This window comes from Phyllostomus discolor, chromosome X, assembly GCF_004126475.2.
Source record: "Phyllostomus discolor isolate MPI-MPIP mPhyDis1 chromosome X, mPhyDis1.pri.v3, whole genome shotgun sequence".
NCBI classification, from domain to species: domain Eukaryota; kingdom Metazoa; phylum Chordata; class Mammalia; order Chiroptera; family Phyllostomidae; genus Phyllostomus; species Phyllostomus discolor.
This window is the reverse complement of record NC_050198.1, coordinates 5,112,204-5,131,663: the sequence shown is the minus strand read 5'-3', so window position 1 is coordinate 5,131,663 and position 19,460 is coordinate 5,112,204. Positions and strand designations below refer to the sequence as shown.

The window sequence follows — 19,460 nt, the reverse complement described above, 5'->3', positions numbered from 1 at the left end:
CTTCCCCTTTGCCAACATGAACACCAACATCACACTGCTGTGAAAACTCGCCAGTTCCCTCATTCACACGGGCTCGTGTCATTGGTCCTTCTCTTCTCTTTCTCCCAGTCTCCCAGCTCCCTGCTACTCTCCGTTTCTTTCCTCTGTGAACTAGAGTCCCGGTGCATTACTGCAACCACATTCTTCCAGGGCCCTCAACTTTCTCACTGTCTTGTCTTTCTCCTCCACTCAAACTCTGGTTTTGTCATGAGTATCTCTACTTACATACTTACCAGTAGATATCCTGTAAAATTATAGATATCATTACACAATTACAGTTTCTAAACCCCACTAGGTGTGCAATGACATTTGCCTAACTTGGCACACTAGTGACTTACACTGGTTGTTCAAGATTTTAACCACTTGCCTAACTCTTGCATTTCACTCCAAACCCTTCCGTTGTCCATAGTTAGATTATTTCTCCTTCAGTGCTTTCAGTATGTTCTTCCCTTTGCTTTAACAACCTGCTGTGTCGGTTCTCAGGACCAACCATCCTACAAAAACACTCACTCATGAAGTCCTAACTGTCCGCTCCCCTCCCCCCATTTTCTTTTCTACGCGGGTATCGTTCTAGGAACCTTACTGATTCCTACAGATGTGTAGCCCTCTCCCCAGACTGTGAGTTCCTCAAAGGCAAGACCCCTGTTTTATTTTGGTCCTCTCCTCAGTGCTTCCCTTCTGCAGTTCCTGGAGTGCAAAAGGACGCACAAACGCTTGAGACAGGGTGGGAACAAGACGGGAGGACCCCCACAAGGGGCTCGGCGTGCAGAGTGGCCCAGGCTCTGTGGGAATGTGGTGTTCACCTGGGTCTCCGAAGAGCTTTTGCTAAATGAGCCGAGGAGGGGAGGAGCAGTCCTGCAGCCGAGCGAGGCCTGGGGCCAAGTGCCTCTAGGGCGGAGAGTGACGGGAAGCTGTCTGTGCCCGAGGAGTCACTTTTTAGGAGCTGGTTTTGTTGCATTGCACAAACCTGGGTGCAAACCCCAAGCTCACTAGCGTGAGTCAGCGGGGCAGGCGGCGGCGGGAGAGGGAAAGGTGGGCGAAGGGGACGCCGCACACCCCGAGGCCTGCAACGGCGGTGGGAGGACCCGGGGGGAGACTCTGGGACACCCCTAGCGGCGGCCCCCTACCCAGCCCGACAGGTGAGCGCTGGCCGGCCACGGGGCGGAGCCCGCCGTACCCAACAGCCACCCTCCGGGCGCCACCACCACAGAGCAGGTAAATCCTCTCCGCCGGACCCCCGGGGCCTCCGGCCCCGGCCACCCCGCGTCCCCAGAGCCTCCCCACCCGCGCCGCCACCCCCGGCGCGCGCCTGAGGCCGGGAGCCTTTGTCCTCTCCTCGATGGCGCTGGCGCACAGTCCGAGAGGGGCTGGCGACCAGGCGCATCCCCGCACCGAGCGCACGCAGACCCGGGGGGTGCGGGGCTGGGGCCGCCGTGAGGGTGCCCAGTGCGGTCGGATCCGGCCCCGCGGCGGCCGCGATCTGGGGTGGGTAGTGTAGGGTCTCCGGGGTGCGCCTCTTCCCGCCCCGTTTCTGCCGGGCCTCGGGAGCCCCGAGAGCCCCGAGATGGCGTTGGCGGAAGTGAAGCCCCGCGCGGAGTGAAATGCCCTTTCTGTCCCCTCCTCGGGCCGAGCACTCCTGGAACAACTACCCTCGCGTTTTTCCCAGATCGGCTAGCTCCTTGGGGCACACTGTGCCTAAGTATGCTGCTGCTACAAAATAGGTTTCTTTTTGCAGCAATTTTTACAAATTTGATGTATAATTTACATGCTATAAAATGCCCCCCTTTTACTTGTGCAGATCGGGGCCTGACAAATTTTAACCCATGGAACCGCTGCCCCGACACAGACAGAGACCATTTCCATTACTCCAGAAAGTTCCCTCTTGTCCCTTCCAGATAATCCACACGCCCCCGCCCCCCACCAACTCCCTTGATTTCTGTCATAGCTTAGTTTTGCCTATTCCAGAACTTCATAAAATGGGATCATTCAGTAAGTACTCTTGTTTCTAATATCACGTTTTATATGTTCGTCATTGACAAGGTATCTCTCTCTCTTGGCGCTTCTGATGTTTTTAGTTGCTTTAGGCCTGAACTGTCCAGTGTGGCAGTCACTTGCCACATGTGGCTCTTGAGCACTGGAAATGTGGAGAGTCCCAGCTGAGATGTGCTGTGAGTAGACACACCTAATCTGGGAGGACAGTTAAAACAAACAAACAAACAAAAGACGATGCAGGCTATTTCACTAATACATTTTTGTAGTGATTGTGTGTTAAAATGAAAATATTTTAAATACATTGGGTTAAATACGATTTTTAAAATTAACTTCATCTGTTTCTTTTTAAATATGGCTACTAGGGAAGTCAAGACCATATAGGTGGCTTGTCTGTTGTTTTTGTTGGACGGCAGTCAGGGCAGCCCTGCACACTCTCATTTTACAGACAATTGGTTCTGCTCACTGCATCTGAGAGTAAATGAAACCTTGTCTTCACACGGGAAAAAAATCATCTGGAGTCAAGGAAGTAGCCAGAAGAGCCTGCCTTTTCCTGCCGTTTTAAAACTTTGCTGCAAATGAACTTGTTTCCTTAATAGAGGTAAAAAAGACTAGATGTGTCTTTGGTATTAAGTGACATTTTCAAGAAGGACTTCGTAAAATATTTAATGTGCTTCAAAAAGGTATTTTGTGCTTTTGAAAATATGGAAAACTTGTAATTGCCTACACCCCAACCACCTCAATATATCAAAATTTAGCATTTTGGTGTACTTTTGATTAGTCTTTTTCTTTTTCTTTTTTTTTAAAGATTTTATTTATTTATTTTCAGAGAGGGAAGGGAGAGAGAGAGATAGAAAGAGAGAGAAACATCAATGTGCGGTTGCTGGGGGCCGTGGCCTGCAACCCAGGCATGTACCCTGACTGGGAATCGAACCTGCAACACTTTGGTTTGCAGCCTGCACTCAACCCACTGACCTACGCCAGCCAGGGCTTGACTAGTCTTTTTCTTTAAAAGATATTTTATATATTTATTTTTAGAGGGGGAGGGAGGGAGAAAGAGGGAGAGAAACATTAATGTGTGGTTGCCTCTCACGTGCCCCCGACTGGGGACCTGGCTCGAAACCCAGGCATGTTCCCTGACTGCGAATTGAACCAGTGACCCTTTGGTTCACAGGCTGGCACTCAATCTATTGAGCCACACCAGGCAGGGCTTGACCAGTCTTAATTTAAAAAATAATAAGTGAGATAATATTATGTTCAATTTTAAATTCCACCCTTTTCTTTTTTAATTTAATTTTATTTATTGATTATAGCAAGAAAGAAATGTCGCTTTGTTGTTCCACTAATTTGTGCCTTCATCTTTGTTTCTTGTATGTGCTCTGACCTGGGATCGAACCCACAATCTTGGTGGATTGGGATGATGCTCTAACCAACTGAGCTACCTGGCCAGGGCCTATGGCCAACTCTTTTGTTTTAACATAAGCATATCTTTTAAAAATTGACTTGAGAGAGAGAGAGATAGAAACATCAATTTGTTTTTCCACTTATTATGCATCATTGGTTGATTCTTATAAGTGTCCTGATGGGGGATCAAATCCACATCCTTGGAGTATCTGGCCAACACTCTAAACAATAGAGCTACCCTGCCAGGGTTAACATAAGCATATCTTACATGAAAAATTCTTAGATTTTTTTCTTTTTTTTAAGATTTTTTTTTTATTTTTACAGAGAGAGGGGAAGAGAAGGAGAAAGAGGAGGCAAGACCTATCAATGAGTGGTTGCCTCTCTCGTTCCCCATACTGGGGACTTGCCCGCAACCCAGGCGTGTGCCCTGACTGGTAATCGAACTGGCAACCCTCTGGTTAGCAGCCCACGCTCAATCCACTGAGCTATACCAGTTGGGCTCTTTTTTATTTATTTAGAAATTTTTAGACTTTTTGACAACCATGTAATGTGGCTTCACATGAATACAGTCCAGTTTTCTATGGCACTTTGTGGGTATTTTTTGATTTTGCTAACTTTTACAAATGGGAAGTCATCTTAATAGCGTGACAGTGCTCTAATAAGGTACAATTACCTCAGCACTTATTTGCTTCTTAATTGCACAGGAAAAGTCAAGTCCAAGATGACAGGGACCTTGACTTTTTGACCTTGACTTTTTGTTCACCCCCAAACCTAGGAACACAGCAAGCATGTATAAAGACATTCAGTATAACTGACATTCAGTAAACATTTGTGAGCTGATTGAATCAGTGAGGAAATGGCTCTGGGAAATGGTAACAGCTAACTTGGGCACTCACTTGTAAATGCCCACATACCTCTATAAGGCAGGTACTATTATGATCTCTGTGCACTACATATGTAGAGAAAATCAAGGTTTAGAAAAGTTGAAGAAGTTGCCTGGGGTCACAGCAGTAAATGACAGAGCCAGCATTTGAATCCAGGCTCTCTGACTACGGAGGAGGGACACTTATCACAAAAGAAGAAATCACCAGTGGGATGGGTAAGGGGAGGCTGTGAAGAAGTGACCACTATGGTGACCACCTGGGCCAGAGGGAGTGGGAAGAGATGAACTTTCACAAACATTGTGGATCTGTGCCCTAGGTTTGGATTGAGGATCTTTTAAGCTAAATCTAGCTTGGTGAGTGGATGACAAGGTGGCATTGAAGGAGATCAACTGTATTGTGTATTGATAGGCCCAAAGGACTCAGGGAAGCCATTTGGGATGGGACATATGTATATTGTAGATGGCTTCAGTTTACTTGTCTTGGCCATGGTCAGCTAGTTCAAACTAAACTCACAGCTCAGAAGTGACATAACGTAACACCTTTAAGTTAAGATAGTTTGCTTTGAATGATAAGCAGAGGAAACCACAAAATCGGGATGGGCTTTCCTTTGAGGAGGATGGACAAATAAGATAAATGGATAATTGAAATTGTTCCTACCTGATTGCATTTGCACTTCATTTCCATGTACTTAAAAAGTTTGTGAGTTACATCAGAAAGTGGGATTTATAGATATTAGCTTTTACTCTCTCTCTCTCTTTTCGTAGTTGTAATTTTGCGTTAGTGGTCTTACTCAGTTGCCCATTTACCCATCATCCATGACGACGAAAATCATGCTGTTAAGACTTTCACGTGGCTGGTGAAATGGCAAGGGCAAAGGCACAGGCTCAAGGGAAAAACAGTGATACTCAAAGTAAAAGAAATCAAGTAGCTATGGGGCTCCCTGTCTGCCTCTTAAACAAAACAGCCACAGAAAATTCAAATAAAATTTTTTATGCCATAGTATTTTTTTCCTGCTTGGATATTTTTGCATGGTAAAACTTGATAGGTAACGTAAAAGATTCAGTGTTCAGCATGCTTAGTTAAGGAGGATACGTTTATTATTAACACTGAAGCTAAGTGTTATAAAATGGTGTATCTGAAGCCTGTATGTAAAATTTTGTAAAATGATGTTAATATAAAAAGTAGTGATGTTAATAGCTAACTTTCTCAAGTTCTTACTATCTGTCAATGTAGAGTTGATTTTAATGTAGCCTCATTTATTTATTCATTTATTTTCTTTCCCTTGCCTAGGGAGATATATCTGATAAAAAAAATTGCTACGAGCAGTGTCTGAGATTTTGCTGCCTATATTTTCTTCTAGGAGTTTTGTGATTTTGGGTCTAATGTTTAAGTCTTTGACCCATTTTGAATTTGTTCTTGTGTGTGGTATAAGAAGGTGGTCTAGTTTTATTTTTCTGCTCATATCTGTCCAATTTTCCCAACACCATTTATTGAATAAACTCTTTAGCCCAGTGTATGTGCTTGCTTCCTCAGTTGAATATTAATTGACCATAAAGGTGTGGGTTTACTTCTGGGCTCTCTATTCTGTTCCATTGATCTATGTGCCTGTTTTTATGCCAGTACCATGCTGTTTTGATTACTATGACCTTATACTATAGTTTGATATTAGGTAACATGATTTTTCCAACTTTGCTCTTCTTTCTCAGGATTGCTGTTGCTATGCAGGGCCTTATGTGGTTCCATATACATTTTTGAAATATTTGTTCTAGTTCTGGGAAATATGTCATTGGAATCTTGATAGGAATTATGTTGAATCTATGGATTGCTATGGGTAGTATGGACATTTAAATGATGTTAATTCTTCCTATCCATGAACATGGTATATGCTTCCACATATTTGTATCTTCTTCAATTTCTTCAGTGTCTTATAATTTTCCAAGTACAGGTCTTTTACATCCTTGGTTAGGTTTATTCCTAGGTATTTAATTCTTTTTAAAAAATATTTTATTTATTTATTTTTAGAGAGAGGGGAAGGGAAGGACAAAGAGAGGAGAGAAACATCAATGTGTGGTTGCCTCTCGCGTGGCCCCTACTGGGGACCTGGTCTGAAACCCAGCCATGTGCCCTGACTGGGAATCAAACTAGCAACCTTTTGGTTTACAGGCCAACACTGAATCCACTGAGCCACAACAGCCAGGATGGTACTTTATTCTTTTTGAAGCAATTATAAATGGGATTGTTTCCTTAATTTCCCTTTCTGTTAGCTCACTATTGGCATATGAAAATGCAACTGATTTCTGGATATTAATTTTGTATCCTGGTACTTTGCTGAATTCATTTATCAGTTTAAGTAGTTTCCTGCTGGAATCTTTGGGATTCTCTATGTACAGTGTCATGTCATCAGCAAATAATGACAGTTTTACTTCCTCCTTTCCAATTCCTTTTATTTCTTCTTCTTGTCTGATTGCTGTGGCTAGGACTTCCAGTACTATGTTGAATAGGGAGTATAGGGATTGATTTTGACTGCCTCCATACCAGGCATCGGTAAACATTTTCTGTGAAAAGCCAGATAGTAAATATTTCAGGTGTGGTGGGCCAGAGGTCTCTGTTGTCACAGCTACTCAGTTCTGCCGCTGTAGAAAGTGAACACAGATACGATAATATGTAAATGATGGGTGTGGCTATGTGCTAATAAAACTTGATTTATGGCCACTAAAATTTGAGTTTCATACAATTGTAATGTGTCATCAAATCCTCTTTTGATCTTTTCTGAATCATTTAAAATGTAAAAAACATTCTTGGCTTGGGGACCATACAGAAACAGAGAGCCAGATGTGACCAGTGGGCCCTGGTTTGCTGACCTCTGACCTGTACCTTCACTCAGTTAAACCGCAGGACTACTTAGGAGATTTTTTTTTCAATGTTGGCATATGTAAATATTGATTTTCTAAAAAGATAGACTTTACTTTTTAGAGCAATTTTAGCTTTGCAGCAAAACTGAGCAGAAAGTCCTGAGTTCCCATAGACACTGTGTCCCACAAGCACAGCCTTCCCCATTATCAGCATCCCAAACCAGGGTGATGCATTTATTACAATCAATGAACCTACGCTGACACAATCTTATCATCCAAAGTCCATGGTTACATTAGAGTTTGCTCTTGGTATTGTACATTCTATGGGTTTGGAGCAATGTATAATGACATATATGCACCACTGTAGTATCGTACAGAGTATTTTCGCTGCCCTAAAAATCCTCTGTGCTCCATGTATTCATCTCTCCCTGCCCCCATCCCCTGGAAACCACTGATATATTTACAGTCTCCATAGTTTTGCCTTTTCTGAAGTGTCGCATAGTTGGAATCCCACAGTGTGTAGCCTTTTCAGATTGGCTTCTTTTACTTAGTAATATGTGTTGAATTTCCTCCATGTCTTTTCATGGCTTGACAGCTCATTTCTTTTTAGTGCTGAATAGTATTTTAAGGGACTGGTATTTTTACTCCATTTCACAGATGAAGAAACAGGCACAGAATGGATTAGTAACTTGCCCAAGCACAGCTTGTACAGATATGACAACAGTGTCTGATTGCTTATAAGTTTTACTATGCTTCTGAATTCCAGAGACATTTTTCTCATAATGAGGTTTGTCATATGATAAAGTTGGGGGTACATGGAAAATCAGGGCAATGGAGCCAGTCCCTCTACTTGCAGAAAATAGCCACAGCTTTCTGCATATTGACAAAAATTAAAAATCTAAAAGATAAGACTTTGTTTCAAAAGTTTCAAATATCAATATTTAGTTTAGATAGAAAAATGCAGCGTGCTTTTGAAATTCTTGTTTAACAACAACACACTCTCTGCTTTACTGGTTTGAGAAAATATTTCTCTTCCCTGACTCTTAATTTTATTTCTTTTTCAGAGTCTATCTGGGTGCTGGCACCCAACCATTGCTTTGCCAATGAAGTACATCCTGGTCACTGGTGGGGTCATCTCAAGCATTGGGAAAGGGATCATCGCGAGCAGCATTGGGACAATTCTAAAATCATGGGGACTCCGAGTTACGGCCATCAAAATCGACCCCTACATCAACATTGATGCGGGCACTTTTTCACCTTATGAGCACGGTATGAAAGAGAACCATTTCCTCCCTTATAAAGCACTTGGTTAAATTGTATTTCTTTTTTTTATGCCGGGTAATTTCTTTAGGAGAGCGTTCCAAAAGTAGAGTTGCTGGATCATGTGTTATGAATATGTGAATGTTTTCATGGTCGTTGATAACATTGTTCAGATTGCTGATGCCGTTCCAAATCAGTCCACCTTTTTTTGAAAACTGTGTGAGGAAACCATTTTCACTATAGCTTTTGCAGTATGGATTATGTTTTGTTGTATTTTATCATAAAGGTAATAGATTTAACACTTTCTTGTTAAGAGCAACATTCAGACAATATAGTATATATTGACAATTATATTGACAATATAGAATGGCATGAAGAAAATTTTCCACTTTTTGGAGTAACTATTATTAATGTAGACATTTCAATGTATATAGTAATTATTTTTTTAAAAAAGCATTAGCCTTTATATGCTTTCTTTTTAAAAAATTTACATACATGTAGAAAAGTACATAAATCATAAATGTTTTGCTTGATGAAATGAACATACTGTGTAACCAGACCCCAGATCGATAATCAAGATTTTCCTTTGTCCTCAAACTGCCAGAGTAACTGCTATCCTGTCTTCTAAAACCATAGATTAATTTTGCTTCTTTTTGAACTTCAAATGAATTGAATATTACAGTCACATTATTTTAAATCTAATTTCTAAAACTTAATGTACTGTGGACATTTTTATATATTCTATACTCTTAAAAGCTGCACAGACAGCCCTGGCTGGCGTAGCTCAGTGGATTGAGCTCGGGCTGTGAACCAAAGTGTTGCAGGTTCGATTCCCAGTCAGGGAACATGCCTGGGTTGCAGGCCATGACCCCCAGCAACCGCACATTGATGTTTCTCTCTCTCTCTTTCTCCCTCCCTTCCCTCTCTAAAAATAAATAAATAAAATCTTAAAAAAAAAGCTGCACAGAATCTGAACAATAATAGGAAATAATTTCCAGTATATTGATATATTAAACAGTACTGTGATGGAAATCTTTGAACTTAATCAGTTTATTTTTAAACAGAAATGCCTATGTGCAGAATTTCTTATTTGATGGTTAGATATATTTTTCCAGCTTTTGACACATAATGCATATTGCCAAAGGTTTTTACATTCAGGATCCCTTATGTACAACTCTGAAATCCAAAAAGTTCTGAAAATTTAAAATTCTTAAGTTTGTGGCTACTTATAGTCCCTTTCCAAAAGTTTTGAAAATTGAAACATCTTTATAAAGCTGTGGCTATTTCTAGTCTGTACTCCACTTGGAACGTGTTCAATTATGGGTTACTTTGGGGGTATTTTATAATATATGGAAAGCATTCTATATTACTTTTCTAGAATCAGAAAAATTCCAAATTCCAACTTTTCATCTTGTCTCAGAATTTTCTGTTAAGGCTTGTGCATCTGCACTAATTTACATCCTCATCAACAGGGTATAAGAAAAAGGCACAATTCTTTATGCCCTTGCTGAACATCATTCCTTTTAAAATTTACTAACCTGAGAGTAAACCAAAGAACAAAAAAGGGTATCTCAGTGTATTAACGTAGATTTCTTTGATTTTCATTTTGTCTGTGTAATGACTTACTCAAGTCTATGGTAGATTATATTTTTGTTTGAAACTATCACCCAACTTTCTTCATTTTTTAATGGTAAGCATATGTTTAATTTTGTAAGAAACTGCCACACTATGTTCTAAAGTGGCTGTACCATTTTGCATTCCCATCAGCAATAAATGACAGTGCCTACTGTTCTACATCTCTGTCAGCATTTGGAGTTTTCAGTGTTCTGGATTTGGCCAGCTTTTAAAAAGATTTTATTTATTTATTTATTTATTACATATAGGGAAAGGGAGGGAGAAAGAGAGGGAGAGAAACATCAATGTGTGGTTTCCTCTGACACGCCCCCTCCCCCTGCCCCACAGGGGACCTGGCCTGCAACCCAAGCATGTGCCCCTTACTGGGAATCGAACCTGTGACCCTTTGGTTCACAGGCAGGCACTCAGTCCACTGAGACACACCAGCCATGACTAAAATTGCTGGTTTAAAGTCCCTTTTCTCATGTGGTATATGGTGAGTTTAGAAAGCCAATTTGTGAAGACAGAATTTCAGTAAGCATTTAAAAACGATACCATAATAGGATACCAGAATTTTTCTCATGCATTTTCAAGGATATACTTGAATTGTTAGATCCTCTCATCAAAATCATGAAATAATGATAGACTATAGGTTATAAATAAATCTCTTAGCAGCTTTTTAATACAATGGATTCATCTTTGAAAAATAATGTACTGGAAGCAAATTTGAAAATTTTCCATTCTTTTTATTCTAGGTGAAGTGTTTGTCTTAAATGATGGTGGAGAAGTTGATTTAGACCTTGGAAATTATGAAAGGTTCTTGGATATTAATCTTTATAAGGACAACAACATCACCACTGGGAAGATATATCAGCATGTAATAAATAAGGAGAGGCGTGGTGACTACCTGGGCAAAACGGTACAAGGTATTAGACTCCACAAACATTAGAGAGCCCTGTGTGCCTAGCACTCACACCCTGCTCAAGATAGACGAGACAGGGAGGGGGTCCCTGCACTGCCTACAAGTTCTAATGCTTTTCAAGCCTCTGTGTTCTTTTTGTTTTCATTTCCGTTAAAGGCTTCGAGTTCATCCCGTGTGTCCCTGATTTATTTTCATCCGTCTTTTTTTTCTTTCTTACTAATGCCGTTGTTTCACTTAGTCCACCTCTCTCTCGCTCTCTAGCTTTTATTTATAAAATCTATAGAGAACCATTTATGCATCTTTACCTGAATGGGTGTAGGGTTGTCGGGGTTTTTTTTTTTTTTTTGGTTTGCTTTTTGTCTGTCTTTTATTTCATATGTTCTTTTTTTCTCCTTTTTTTTGTATCTTTGTATGCATGAGGATTACTTCCCTTTGAAGGAAGACAGCGTTGGGGAGGGACTAGGTGGGGGATTGAACTGGAGTGGCAGGTAGCATGCTCTGACCTTTTTTCACCAACCCTTTCGCTGGATGATATGGTTTTCTTTTGTCTTAGAAGAGATCCCCCCGGCACCTCTCGGGTTTTGTATTCAGACGTTCCTACACGGTAGGGTATAGGTGATAATTTAGCATCCCCTTTAAATCACGTTCAGGTTGAAGCCAGCTGAGAAACAGATGTAGGAACAGGACAGATGGAGATCAAAAGATCAGCTATGTTATTGCCAAAACTGGACGGTGTGGCGTAGATCTCCAGTACAAGCGTGCTTTCTAACAGTTTTCCCCCAAGTGGAGGTTTTTGGAAAACCTGCAGGAGGGAGAGGTCCTGGCTCATACCTCTCATGTCCCAGTGATAGAGGAGAGGGCAAGACCCCAAGCCTGGGTCCTGAACCCTTATCCCTGGACTGCTGGCAAGGAGCCAAAACCCTATGGGCCTCATCCTCCCAGAAAGGGGTGAGCCAGGCATGCGCAGTGGGTTCTTACAAAACTACACCCAGCAAAGAGCCCTTGTGGGCTCTGCAGGTATGAGGTGCGGCAGGTGATGATGCACCTTTGCTTCAGTTTCCTGAAGGTCAAGGTTCCAACTTCTCGCAGCCACATCAGGTTAGGTGGCTGGGCCACCTACGTGGATGTCACTTTTGTGTCTCTCCATTTGAGATCCCCAACTGCAGGCCTGCTCACTACTCAAGGGACTCCTGGGCCTCACACGGTTGCAGGGGTGTCCCTTTTTGTCCTCTTTACCTGACTTGAGCGGTTGCAGGCCCCTTGTCAGCAGGCAGACCTCATCTATACCCTCTTGAGTGGCTGCCGAGGGTCTGCAGGGCCCTGCCACTCTGCAGGCCACTCTGCATCCTTCTTTCCTGGGGGGTCTCGCATTCAGCAGCCTAGGCAGTCCTCCTTGCACAGTTTTTTCTTGGCGTTACAGTTATTTTCTAGTTGCATCAAAGATGGTTCTTCTGTTTTCTGTTTCTTGTTTGGTGGCGATGGTTAGTTTCAAGGGAAAAGGTGTAACATTTAAATGTCTAAACCTATACTGTGCCTGTAGTGTTAATTTCACTGAAGGAAGATGATAGCATTAGAACTGTAGTTTGTCTAATTTGCCAGGTTATTTGGGAGATATAAAGACTCTGATACATTCCCTTTTCAGGACCATGAAATATACTTTCTTTTTCTTTTTTCTTTTTATTTATTTTATTTTTTCTTTTTCTTTTTATTTATTTAAATTATTGTTCAAGTACAGCTTTTTGCCTCCCCTCGACCCTAGCCCAACCCCCCAGCCCTCCCTCCCTCCCTCCCATTTCTACCCCTCCTCCATTATTGTCCACGTGTCCTTTATACTTGTTCCTACAAACCCTTCACCCTTTCCCCCTGAAATTCTCTCCCCTTTCTCCTCTGGTCACTGTCAGCCTGTTCTCAATTTCAGCGTCTTTGGTTATATTTTGCTCGTTTGTTTGTTTTGTTGATTAGGTTCCTGTTAAAGGTGAGATCATATGGTGTTTGTCTTTTACCGCCTGGCGTATTTCGCTTAGCATAATGCTCTCCAGTTCCATCCATGCTGTCGCAAAGGGTAGGAGCTCTTTCCTTCTTTCTGCTGCCTAGAATATAATTTGTGGTAATTACTTCTTTCTACAGTTGTCCCTCACATTACTGATGCTGTGCAGGAGTGGGTTATGAATCAAGCCATGGTGCCTGTGGACGGTCACAAGGAGGAGCCCCAGATATGTGTTATTGAGGTAAGCATGGAACTTTTCTTTATAAACTTATATTCTTCTGGGTTTTTTAAGCATCTGACCTTTATTCATTTAACAAATATGTGAATATGGTCTCCTGCGTGCCAGGCACTGTGCTAGGTCCTTGCCTTTGTGGTCACAAATCAGTGGGCAAGATTGGCATTAAACAGGGTGAGTACTACTGGGGTGGGTGTGCAGCAACCCGCATGAGGAGACATCAGCCGCTCACAAAGTCAACGTTAGGGCTTCCTGTGTGCCAAGACTGGGATGGGCAGTTTCTGGCCTTGAGGAGCTTGCAGACCTCCTTGTTTTCACACAATAGAATGCATTCTAGTGAGTGCTATTTGAGTATTTGCAAAATGCATGGGCAGTAGAGAAAGATGGAGTTAGGGAAGTCTGATGGTAGAGGTGATTTGGAGGTGAGTATTAGCTGTTTAAAGAAAGAACATAGCCCTGGCTGGCATAGCTCAGTGGATTGAGCGTGGGCTGGGAACCAAAGCATCGCAGGTTCAATTCCCAGTCAGGGCACATGCCTGGGTTGCAGGCCAGGTCCCCCAGCAACCGCACATTGATGTTTCTCTCTATCTCTATCTTCCTCCCTTCCCTCCCTAAAAATAAAAAATAAATAAAATCTTAAAAAGAAAAGAATCGTCTTAAAAAAAAGAGAAAGAACATAATACAGGATGGGGCAAAAGCGGGGTTATAGTTGTGAGTACGTGAAATACAGAGTTTATTCTTTTTTTTCAAGATTTTATTTATTTATCTTTAGAGAGAGGGGAAAGGAGAGAGAGAGGGAGAGAAACATCAATGTGTGGCTGTCTCTCACACGCCACCCCCCGCTGGGGCTCCAGCCTGCAACCCAGGCATGCGCCTTGACTGGGGATTAAACCGGCGACCCTTCAGTTTGCAGGCCAGCACTCAACCCACTGACCCACACCATTCAGGACCTGAGTTTATTCTTGTATTATTATTTGTTAATTATTATATCATTTTCCATATGAACAACTGTAAACCTACTTTTGCTGCCCCTGTATTTGAACTTGCCACTTATTCACTGCTTCCCTCCTGTCAATTTGCCGAGTAAGAATATGACATCCAGGTACTCCTTATTGAAATGTTAGTTGGTCTGATTGCCAGGCAGGACAGCAGAATAATGAATAGCATAGTTTCTAGAGTCAGACAGCTCAAGTTCAATGTTCTGCCGTCACTCCTCAGGGGTATATAGGTCAGTTGTTCCAGTCTGGAGCCAGACTGCGTGCATTCATAGCTCATCTGCGTCACTAACCACCTGGGCAACTTTGGACAAGTTTACTTAAGTTCTCTGTGCCTCAATGAACTCATCTGCTAAATCGGGATAATGATACTACTTAACTCATTGTTTTGAGGACTAAATAAGTCAATATACTTAGTCTTTAGAGTGGTGTCAGATCTATAGTATGTGCTCAAAAATTATTAGTTACTATTAAGTGGCCTATGTGACTTTTGGCAAATTACTTTGCCAAACTTCAATGTAGTCTTCTAGAACAATGTGATAATATGTAATATTGTAATAATAATAAGATAACAATAGGGTTGTGATGATTAAATGCAATAAGAGAAAGCATTCGACAATGTCTGGCATTTAGGAAGTGCTCAATAAACGTAAGTTAGCTGTCGCTGTTGTCAGCATCATCAGTGTTATCTAATATGCTATGTACAAGATCCATTTTGCTAATAGTAGAGCTGATAAACGTAACATAATGTGCCATACTATCATATATTAACTGTATTGTACTACTGTGATAGTATGGCTGATAGACAATATAAATATGTAAGTGTGCTCTACAAAATTATTTCTCCCTTGGTATTTCTTCCTTCAGAGTTTATGAGGACAGAGGAAATGCTTCCTTTATAGTTTTAAAAAATTGTAGTGTAACATAAACACAGAGAAATGCACATGTAGATGTATAGCTTGATGAAGTTTTACAAATTAAACACACCTGCATAATTACACTTGCTTCCTTCTTTTAAAACGAGATTTTATTTATATTTAGAGAGAGGGGGAAGGAGGGAGAAAAAGAGGGAGAGAAACATCCATGTGTGGTTGCCTCTGGTGTGCCCCTAATTGGGGACCTGGCTCGCAACCCAGGCATGTGCCCTGACTGGGAATCAAACTGATGACCCTTAGGTTTACAGGCCGGCACTCAGTCCACTGAGCCACACCAGCCAGGACTCAGGTTTTAATTTCATGGAAACAGATCCATTGTGCTAACTGATCCCTAGAAAAACCCCTTCTTCTCCATACAACCCTGGTGCTTATTGGACACTAGGTCAGACATGCTTTTAGGTTTAAGTTGTGCCCAACATTTGTGTCTGTGCATGATTTAAGTTTCCAAAGGACCACCAAAGAGCATTTTTAGTTTTCAGTGCGTGGTGGAGCCTTTTGTGCAGTGAGACCTTGACTTCTCAGACCAGGGGAGCTGACAGGCCTTGTTCATGTTAGTACGGGGTGTCCAAGCGTGAACCTGAAATAGAAATAACCTACGCCTGGCTTAAAGGAAGAAAAGGCTCCTTGCTTCTGTCCTTCCTTCCTTTCTTCCTCTTTCTGAGAACAAAAGACGCCTTAAAAGTAAAATGGACATGACACATGTCATAAATTTGCTACTGCTTCAGTTTAAGCTTTGGATAGATTTTCAAATATTGGTATGGGTGCTATTTTCCCTATGGTGTAGGGCAATAGTTGACTTAGGACTATTCTAGTAATAATACTGAAAGTTTCTGGTCACGATAATAGTGGGAACCAGAGCAGTAACTGGACCTTCCAAACTGGCAGAGAAAATACAGTACCATTGTAGGCCATGTGGGGGCAGAAGCGGATAGTGTTTAGAGCTTTGCTTCCTTTTCCGGATTCCCTGTGGACTCCCAGTACATTCCCGTAAAAAACCCGAAGATGTCTCCTCACAGTTTCAGTTTAATGCAGATCTCTTCTCTTCCCCCCACGATTTTTCCCATTAGATTCTGCTGCATTGTAGTCAGTGAGCATTTACACCCCTCCCCTCCCCTCCCGTTTCCTGATTGCATGTGATATTTCTTGGATTTTCGTAATTAAAATACTCATTCTTTTACAGAATTATCACATATTTCTGTGTGTCCCAGACCCAGGAAGCTTGAATTTTAATTACGCTTTGTTATCTATAGCAATGATATCCTGAGACTTCTTAGTTTGATTCCATTGTAATTATGGAAAGAGGTACAAGAATTCTGTTACCTAAGGCTTATATTGAACTTTGAGAACTTCTGTCCTGTCCTGACCACCAACCTAAGCCTCCAGTGCTGCATGTAGGGCGTTGGGCTTGTGCTGGAGATATGGCAGGCACGGTCCTGCCCCTGTGGGGCTTACAGCCTAATGGGATAGAGAGACCAGAAACAAGGACTCAAATAAAAGAATGGTAGCTTGTACTGAGTTACCAGGAAGGGCACAGACAGGGTGCTGTGATAGGGGGCAGTGGGAAGGAGGCTGCTTTAGGCAGGTGGTCGGGGTCAGGCTTTCTGAGGAGGACACAGCTCCCTGGGCTGGAAGATAAAAGGGCACTAGCTGGAGATGCAGAATGGGCAGGGCAGGAAGGAAGGGAGAGCCCATCTGAGAGGCCAGCGGGGCTGAAGCGCAGGCAGCAAGAGGTGGAGGTGGGGGAGTAGGGAGGTGGTGACATGAGATGAGATTAGAGACCTGTGCAATAGCCAAATCACATAGGACCTTTTGTTGACAGGATAAAGGAGTTTCAGTTTTATTTTTAGTGAAGCAGTGGGTTACTGAAGGGTACAAGCAAAGGGGAGACATATTCTGAATTTTTAAAAGGTCACTCTGCTGGTGTGTGACAAATGGGTTTGACTGTAGGACAGGAGAGATGGAAGTTGTGGGCCGTTAAGATTGGGGATCTCCCTGACTGGTGTGGCTCAGTGGGTTGGGTGTGGTCCTGCAAACCAAAATGTTGCCTGTTCAGTTCGCCATCAGGGCGCATGCCTGGCTGATTGATTTGGTCCCTCATTGGGGGTATACGAGAGGCAACGGATAGATGTTTCTCTTGCACATTGTTATTTTTCTCCCTCTCTTACTCCCCCCTTCCCCTCTCTCTAAAGATAAATAAATAAAATCTTTTAAAACAACAACAACAAAAAAGGATTGTAGATCGACCAGCTTTTTCTGTAAAGGACCAAACAGTAAATAAGTTTAGATTGTTTAGCTTTGCTGGTGGGGGAGACTCTGTCACTTCTCAACTCTGTTATTGTGGTGCGAATGCATCCATAGGCGATATGTAAATGAATGGGCACAGCTGTGTGCCAATACAACTTATATATAAAGACAGGCAGTAGGCCATGGTTTGCCACTCTCTGGTTTAGATCATTGGAGCAATCCTGGCAAAAGATGGCGTGGGCTTGAGTGTCTAGGATGGTAGCAGTGGAGAGCTGTGCCGGGAGTTTTGGAGTTACGACCAAATGCACTGTATTGGGTGAGAAGAGCGGGGACCTGAGGATGATTTCCAGGCTTCTAGCTTGAGCCAGTTAGTGGGAGGAGATGCTGTTTGCTGAGATGAGGAAGCACCCATAGAAAGAGGCCCAGAGAGGGTGGATCAGGAGTTCAGTTTGGGAGGTGGTAAGTTTGGGTGATTATTGATCCATCCGAGATGTCAAGTACAAGCTGGCTACATAGCCCAGTGGTGCTGGGAAGAGAGATCAGGACTCGAAGTAGGTTCTGGACCTAGTCAAGTGGACCTAGTCCAGTAGCTGAGGCCAGAGAAGATGGTGAATTCTGGGGCTGAGCTCATGGTGACCTCTTCCTGCTCAGCAGCCAGATCATTCTGCCTAGTGCTTAGGTTTTACTCCTGGTTCTTTTTTTTTTTTTTTTAAGATTTTATTTATTTATTTTTAGAGAGGGAAGGGAGGGAGATAGAGAGAGAGAGAGAGAAACATCAGTGTGCGGTTGCTGGGGGTCATGGCCTGCAACCCAGGCATGTACCCTGGCTGGGAATCGAACCTGGGACACTTTGGTTCCCAGCCCGCGCTCAATCCAGTGAGCTACGCCAGCCAGGGCTTACTCCTGGTTCTTATTCTTTAGTTCTGTTCTATTTCCCTTGCTAAATTCTGAGCTCCTTAGGAGCACCTTCTCTTAAATTCTTCCAGCACTTCATTCATAGTGCTGAGCATGTAGTAGGTGCTCAAATACTAGAGGATTCATTTAAAAATCCATGTGATAGCCTTTAAGTATTTAAATATGGTTAGGATGAATGGGTGAAGGTGAATTTTATCCCGGTCTAAAGTAAAAATGCTTAAGTAACTATTGGAAGCACATTGTAAATTAGGTTAACATTTATCAAAGGATTATAGTTGTCGAGACTTCTGGTACTGCTTGTTTCAGCAAGCTAACATGTTTTAACAGTAGGAATTTCATTCTGGTAGTACCACCATTACAAGGAGACTGTTCAGATGCATGCAAGTGTGTGTCTCTGCGCATGTGTGTGTTTGTTCATGGAGAGAGAGAATGCTCACTATTTCACACAAGTTAGAACCAGACGCCTTTATAGTCTGGATTTTTTTATCTGCTTATGGCTTGCCTTCTCTTTTTTTAAAACCTGCACTTAGCCCTGACTGGTGTAACTCAGTGGATTGAGCACGGGCTGCGAACCAAAGTGTTGCAGGTTTGATTCCCAGCCAGGGTACATGCCTGGGTTGCAGGCCATGGCCCCCAGCAACTGCACATTGATGTTTCTCTCTCTCTCTCTCTCTATCTCCCTCTTTTCCCTCTCTAAAGATAAATAAATAAAATCTTAAAAAAAGAAAAAAAACCTGCACTTAATTTTTTTAACATTTTCAGTGTTTTTTTTTTCAAGATTTTATTTATTTATTTTTAGAAAGAGGGGAGGGGAGGGAGAGAGGGAGAGAAACATCAATGTGTGGTTGCCTCTCATGTATCCCCTACTGGGGACCTGGCCCACAACCCAGGCATGTACTCTGACTGGGAATCGAGCCAGCGACCCTTTGGTTTGCAGGCCGGTGCTCAATCCACTGAGCCATACCAGCCAGGACAACACTTTCAGTCTTAATGAAATGAAAGGTTGAGAGCCTTATAATGATCCCCCATTTGGAGGGTGGGGTATGGGAATTTACTAGTCTGTAAAATCCAAGTGAATCAATGATAGCATGAGTCATTTGCTTAATTTAGTCCATATCTCCACATAACAAGCAAAGTGATCTTATAAACACAGCAGTCAGATCATCCTGGAAGCCCTCCTCACCC

General features: G+C 42.4%; 1 protein-coding gene across 1 annotated transcript in view; it reads left to right on the top strand.

Moving 5' to 3' along the window:
* The first annotated feature begins 921 nt into the window (after positions 1-921).
* Positions 922-19,460, top strand: part of CTPS2 (CTP synthase 2) — a 101,356-nt gene continuing 82,817 nt past the window's right edge. The window contains exons 1-4 of the mRNA XM_028522902.2: positions 922-1,254; positions 8,233-8,437; positions 10,798-10,968; positions 13,092-13,192. Of these exons, the coding sequence (XP_028378703.1) occupies positions 8,272-8,437; positions 10,798-10,968; positions 13,092-13,192 (438 nt within the window). The 5' untranslated portion in view covers positions 922-1,254; positions 8,233-8,271. The remainder of the gene's footprint in view (positions 1,255-8,232; positions 8,438-10,797; positions 10,969-13,091; positions 13,193-19,460) is intronic.